General features: G+C 32.7%; 1 protein-coding gene across 1 annotated transcript; it reads left to right on the top strand.

Annotated features, from left to right (window-relative positions):
- The first annotated feature begins 2,850 nt into the window (after positions 1-2,850).
- LOC140976822 (CASP-like protein 2B1) lies at positions 2,851-7,077 on the top strand. The gene is made up of 3 exons (XM_073441165.1): positions 2,851-3,659; positions 3,785-3,917; positions 5,594-7,077. The coding sequence occupies exons 1-3, from the start codon at positions 3,436-3,438 to the stop codon at positions 5,852-5,854; spliced, it is 618 nt and encodes a 205-aa protein (XP_073297266.1). The 5' UTR covers positions 2,851-3,435; the 3' UTR covers positions 5,855-7,077.
- The last annotated feature ends 187 nt before the right edge of the window (positions 7,078-7,264 follow it).

Below are 7,264 nucleotides of genomic sequence, written 5' to 3'. Positions count from 1 at the left end.
CATATTTGGGAGCCCTATCAATATCCCATCTCGGGAACAACTCCCAAAGAGAAATCCTTGTCTCGGGAATCAACCCAAACTCTATCCAATCATCATTGACAATGTCCATGGGAACAATATCTAAGACGAATATATAGTTGTCACTCGAAGAATAGTTAATGAAAATCAAATTGGGGAGAGTTCCGACAACAGAAATCAGAGATGGTGTGGTGGTTTGAGAAATCTGTCTCTTGATCAACTCATCTTGTTGATACATATGAGGTTCGACGGATAGTGGACAAGAAGATGAAGGAGAAGGAGCAGTCTTACCATGACAAAGAAGCACCAAAAACTTATACCCTATATACCAAAAATATTATAAACAATATAATTTTTCAAGTTATTTGAGAAAACAATTTATTATTCATAAAATTTTCACACAAAATTTTCAAATAAAATTTAGTTATTGAAATATAACTTCATATACTTTATTTAAATTTTGAAATATCAGTATTATCTACGATGAAATATATCACAAGAGATCTACTCCATAATAAAAAAAAAAAAAACAAAAGACATCGACAGATAAAATCGGAGAAGAACCCAGCAGACCCAATTTATTCACTTTTTATAAATAATATAAAAAAAGATAATAGAAATTGAATTTGAACCGATTTAACCAAAAACATCTTGTTGTTCCGTTTGTTTGGTGGTTCAGTTGTCAATTTTAAGTCGATTTTAGTTCAATAATTAGGTAGTTCAATTATTTATTTCAAAATATTGATAGTTCAGTGCAATAATTCTTTCATATATATATATATATAGAATAATCAAATCATGGTTATTAAAGTATTGTATGGTTTAAAAGACTTGAGTTGCATCGTTATCATGAGCTATATTTTTTTGTAAAAAAATACAAACACTCGTTCCTATAATTGGTATCAAATTCAAGGTGACGAGTTCGATTTTCATTTATTGCAAGAAGTGCGATTATTGGAAGGAAGATTGTTGGGTGCAATAGTTGTCTCAGCTGGACAGAACAAACGAAACGTGACGCTTGAGCTACTGTACGGTTTAAAATATTTGAATTACACAATTACCACCAACTATAACTTTTGATAAAACGCCACACGTTGACCCTAAATTTTTTTAACACATAAGTGACTAAAGACAAAAATTGGGCAAATCTAATCATGGGCACAGGAAGATAAATATCATTAGATTTGGACAACATATACATCAAAAAGGAAAAAATAAATTGAGAAACTATTGAATATATCGATCCTCTTTTTTCCAATACGAGGAGATATTCGATAATCTTTTTAATGCGATTGCGAGTGATGTTGAACATGGATGATTGGTTGTGTCATTTAAAAGATTTTGATATGTATCTATCTTAATAAATGTTTAGTGGTTAAAAAATACACTTACTTTAAATATTTAATATCATAGTTAATCATGTGTCAATTCCATGTCAGATCGAACTTTTTCTCTTATGCAATATTTGAAATGAGAATTATTTTTTTAATGAAATTCGGTACAATAATTAAAAATCTGGAATATATATAATATTGCAGAACAAATTGTTTTAGATCTGATATAAAAGATAAAAATTTGTATAAAATAATTGGATCATCTATGTTAATATCAATATTTTCTACATTTTTTTGTGTGATCAAATATCAAATATTAGTACCCGATATGAAATAGTTTATACTAAAATATCATATATTAATAGCACATATTTAATGTTTCATACCAATTTAAATATAAAAAACATATGTTATTGATACCGATTTTTTTATACATATTTGGGAACTCAAGAACCATATACTAATATCAAATTTGAAACATTTAATATTCAAATATCATTTATCAATTCTAGATTTTCAATATTTTGTACCGAATTTTCATATTAAAAACATATAATCGATACCAAAATTTGTAATACATATTTGGATATTAAGAAATAATATATTAGTGACAGACATGAAATATTTAATACTCAAATATAATATATTAATAACATTTTTTCAAGGTTTTGTAACGAATTTTCATTCGAAAAATACGAGTAATTAATATCAAAATTTGTTATACATGTTTGAGTACTCAAAAATCATATATTAGTGTCAGATCTAAAACATTTAGTTATGAAATATCATATATTTATTTCGGATTTTTAATGTTTTGTACCAAATTTCATCGAAAAAACACATGTGAGACACATGTGGGCCAGTAGAAATATTTTTTTGTGTTAGTGAAACATTGCAGAAAAAAATCGATTTGACATAGACTGAACACACGTTTAATTATTGAGACTGGGATTAATCGATCAATTGCTCTTAAAATATTCAAATTTGAACATTGCAGGGGTTATTTTTCGTGACTAAAGATTTGAAAATTCTAATGTCAGCCTCACAATACCCATGAATTTTAGTTTTGATAAGAATTAAAAGGGCAGAAGTAACCAGGAATGTTTATGTACAAAATAAAAATGTGCTTTGTACAGGTATTTTCGTGGTTGTCTTCTTTTAACTTTCTATGATTGTATAGCTACTGGGTTTGGTACTCGAGCTCAACTTTTGGCTATCTTTCGGGTTTGATGGCAGTATAATTACTTAGATTGCGTGCTTTAAGACAAGGACATGACTAACATGGCCCTTTTCCAAGGAGTACTAGGCAAAGAGATTAACATCAAATTTTAGTTTCATGTTTAAGGTAACCTTAGATCAAATACTGGAAAACCTTAATTGTGGACCACTCAAATGTCGAGCATTCGTACTGAAATCTTGGCCACACCATTTAAAAAGGAAAACCCAACACTTTTTTTCTCCAAGTCTTGGCCCACTTGCTTTCCACAAGGAGGGATAGGTGATCATAAATTCAATTTCACCGCCTTCATTGAATATGAGAGTGACTGGTGAAGGGGCCACTATCAATAATCAAGCCAACTCTTTTATCTCTCCAATTTCTTGAAACGAGGGACTAGTGCTCCTTCCCATAAAACCAGTCCTAAATTTTAGACCTTTGTTTTAAATGCTGTCCCAGATATCTGAACACCTCGCAATAAATATTATATTTAACTTTTATTTTTTGCTTCATGAATGCCCTTTTGCTTAGCTAGCTTACAGTGGATTGCTATTTTTTTTATGCTTTCCTCGGTTGTGATGGCACTATCATGTAACCCTTGAGCTAAGCTCCCCCTCCCCATCATTATTATCATTAGATAAATTTATTGGGAAGCTATAAATGTTGAAAATTTTATTAAATTTGTGAGATAATGAAGGAAAATTTTTTTAAAAAATTATTGGGTGTCGATATAAATAGGGAGAATGTAGGTTGTTGAACAAGCTGTCTTGTTTATAGTTGCTGCTTTCTTTTGGTTTTCTTTATTCTGGCTTTTGGGTTGCCTTTTGCTCAACTTTTGGTTGATTTCTACTTTCTTTTCTTATAAAGATGAGTTATGTTGGTGTTGGTGTTAGTCCTGGCAATGTGCCTGTTTACCATGGGAGCAATTGGAAGGTGATTGACAGGCGAGTGAGGCTAGCAGAACTGGGTTTGAGGTGTTTGATTAGTGCATCGGCCATTATTTCTGTTGTTCTTATTGTGACAGACTATGAGGTTAAGGAGTTTTTCACAGTTAGGAAGGAGGCCAAATTTACAGACATGAAAGCAGTTGTGTAAGAAGATCTGATCTGTCTTCTGTTTTCTGGTTGTGTTATTAGGATTTTTCTAAGGAGTTTGTTCTTCAAACATAAATTTTGTGTTTGAGTACATCTTGGCTAAGTTGTTTTAACATTTACAGATTTTTGGTGGTGGCCAATGGATTAGCTGTTGCTTACTCACTTATTCATGTTTTGAGGTGTGTTCTGACTATGGTTAGAGGGAGTGTCTTGTTAAATAAGACCTTGGCTTGGGCTATTTTCTCTGGTGATCAGGTGTGTAGGTGATTGCATTGAACTTTCAATTCTTTGTTTGCTCTGTCTGCTCTATAGATTCTTGATCTTTCATGGATAAATCAAAGCTGATATATATTAATTTTTTATGTCCTACAAATTTTCTGGCTTGAACTATTCTCATCAATTATAGATCCAAAATGAGCTAAAATTTCGGTATAAAATCTGATTTTCAAGGAACTTCAAATAATGACGAGTGAAAAAAAAATCAAAGGTCCAATATATTCATGTATGTATTAAAAAAAGAAGCAGAGCTGTTTGGTAAATTCAATCTGGATACATAAAAGAGACTAAATAACATGAAGTTTTGGACTTTTGGTTAAGCATATAGCGTTAATGTCTTGGAAGTTTTGATAAAGTTGTGAAACATGTATTTTCTCCTAGAAACTAAATGAATGATCTAGTCTAGTCTCTAAGTCTATGCACTGATGTTTTCTTATTTTTAACGCCTTCAATTTAAGGGTGAATTTGGTTGTGATGTTGGGATGAATAAGTGATTGATTGTTTGAGTCATAGAAAGTATGATATGGTGGGATAATAGATTGATTGAGATGATTAATAAATTATTTGGTGTGTATGATTCAGTGTGGGATGATGATATTTGATATATTATGTGTTTTGCTCACATCTTCTTCTTTCTTCTTTTCCATGCGCCGATGTTGCTTCCTTCCTTTCCTTTACTCTTTACCAGCACACAGTCATGCGCATTTTTGTATTAACTTCTCATTCTTGGCTTCCCTTCTATAAAAGATCTAATATAGCTTTATTCCCATTATTGGTAACCTAACAAAAGTAAAAAAATCATGTCGGTTTGTAAGGCTATAAAATGGAAGTGCTTCTGGTCCAATGGCCAAAGCATGCAACATATGCTCGTGCCACCTCTGTCCGTAGGTGTTTAAACTACTCGTGCATATGGAATTTGTGATGCATTTCTGTAATGTTTTTTTTATTAATTAATTATATTTTATTTACTCATCTGTATATCCATGTTTTTGCATGGAAAAAGACTTTAAGATTGCTAGTCATGTGAAATGTGCTTGTGCAAAGGTTGATAAATACGAGATATAATTCTTAGTGATCATGGTCTCTAAAATTGTTGTTGCTCAGTATGCCCGCTATTGACAAGAAGCTCGTGCCTTGTTGGAATTCACTCTTTGCATGCGCATGTGGATGACCCTAAGAGTAAATGTATTGAACGAATTGTATGTTTTAAAGACACATTGAAATACTATGACATTTTGCAACATGTGCCTAATTATTGATTCGTATTGGAATCACAAGAAGTTAATATCTGAAGGTCCGATCAAGACATATGAGTTAGAAGGATCATATTATATGTTACCTGTAGTTAAAAGGTTCTTGCCGACGCTATCAATTTGGAGTTTAGGACGGATTATAAGGAAGGATAATTTATTGAACAATGCCCTTGTCAATCTTTCAATCAAAACCAAATTGACCTTAAAGCTAAGTTTCTGTATTCGCGTTGCGTAGGTTTGTCTGATGTTTGACAGTTTTTGCCCAAACTTGATAACAATACATCCTGAATGAACATTTTATCTAATGTAAGATTAGCCTTACATCAATGATATAATATTGTGACTGCATTACGAATATCGTTTGGTATTAATTAGTTTTTTGTGTTGTCTCGCTGCTTGTAGATCATGGCCTACTTGAATTTAGCTGCAGTTTCTGCTGCTTTGCAATCAGGATTATTTGCCCAGTTTGGTCAGACGGAACTGCAGTGGATGAAAATATGCAAACTGTACGAGAAATATTGCAACCAAAGCGGAGAAGGCTTAGCCATCGCGCTTCTGGCGAGCCTTTCCATGGTCATATTATCAGCCATTTCAGCTTTTAGCCTTTTCCGTTTGTACGGAGGCAATGCAGGAAAGAACAACAGAAGGTCACCTAATCTATGATAATGAAAATGTGTATCTTGTTCCATGTATGTGAAAGACAGCTCTGTAAAATCTTGTTCCATGCCATGTGTCAAATGTGTTGCTGTAAGACGATAGTCAAGAAACTTTAAATAGTTGTATTTCTTTTCGTGTTTCATAGATATAGATCGAATGATGTGCATGCTAATTTATTCTAAGGCCAGCACATTCAAAATGGATAACAAGAAACCAGAAAGACTCGCATCAACTGATAATTTTGGAGGCAATCACTGGTTAGAGAATATAACTATTTTGGGAAATAATTTGATGTTCTGATGTACAACTTACTAAATCAATAAGTACGTAGAATGAAGTACTGAGAATTATAATCTTTCATAGAGATTAAAGTTTCTGCAAAGATGAATTCTTGGAAATCAGCCATGTGCTGCTAGCATCAAGGTTGAAGAATTGGAGCAATGATAGGATCGCAATACGAATCTCTCCGACAAAATCTCCAGGATTTCAATATGTCCGACAACAGGACAAATATCCTCGTACGAGTTCAAACAAACCTGACAACCTGCACGTTTGAGTGTACCTGCCGTCTAAAGTCGGAAGCTCATCGATAGCGATGACTTCAGCAGTCAGAGGTTGCTTTGGAATTTTTTAAATTTAACTGACCCTTTTGAAGAAGAAATTACAGAAGTGCAGTAAGATACATGAAGATGAAAACTTGTTTACTGCTGCGAAAATCAGGTATAATCCATGAATAAAACAATGTTCGTAATTTGCACATTAATATTCTTGTAGAAATAACACTTGCAATTTACCGAATTATCCATACCTGTTGCCTGCAACATCGTAACTGTTACACAGAGATTCAAATTAATAGTGTTGGCCCCAAATGATCCAGACCATTTTCAACTTTAAAGAGTTTTAACAAATTGTAGACATGTAATAGAGTTGTAATAATAGCTCAGCTAATGAGAACTGTGGAAATGTAGTACTTGAGAGTGTAAAATGCAGATAATGAACAAATAAACGATAAAATATGAAGGTAATTAATCCCTCTACTCTTTCATATTTTCACCAAATAAAATATCAACAATCATCTTCCATCTACACCAACTTATTCAGTCTTCATCACACTTCCAAACTATGTTTCTCCTATTTCCTATCGATAAAGAAAATATAATTCGTTACATAACAAGATAACACCTAAACAACATTTCTTTTCTGTGTCCAATGCCATCTTCAGTTTCAACCACACATTTTCCATTGTAGATAGGAGAAACTTGGCCGATATGCCGAGGCTCTGTTTTTCTCTCAAGGCCTTTTCGAGGAAAGGATCCAGTCTTGACTTTTGAACCCGAAAGCACAGATTCAGCTTCTTTTACACCAGACGAGGGTGTGCTCTACTAGAAGACATGCATTCATGTTTACAGTCAGAAG

This window comes from Primulina huaijiensis, chromosome 5 (genome assembly GCF_012295235.1).
Source record: "Primulina huaijiensis isolate GDHJ02 chromosome 5, ASM1229523v2, whole genome shotgun sequence".
NCBI classification, from domain to species: Eukaryota; Viridiplantae; Streptophyta; class Magnoliopsida; order Lamiales; family Gesneriaceae; genus Primulina; species Primulina huaijiensis.
This window is presented reverse-complemented; position numbering and strand designations above follow the sequence as displayed.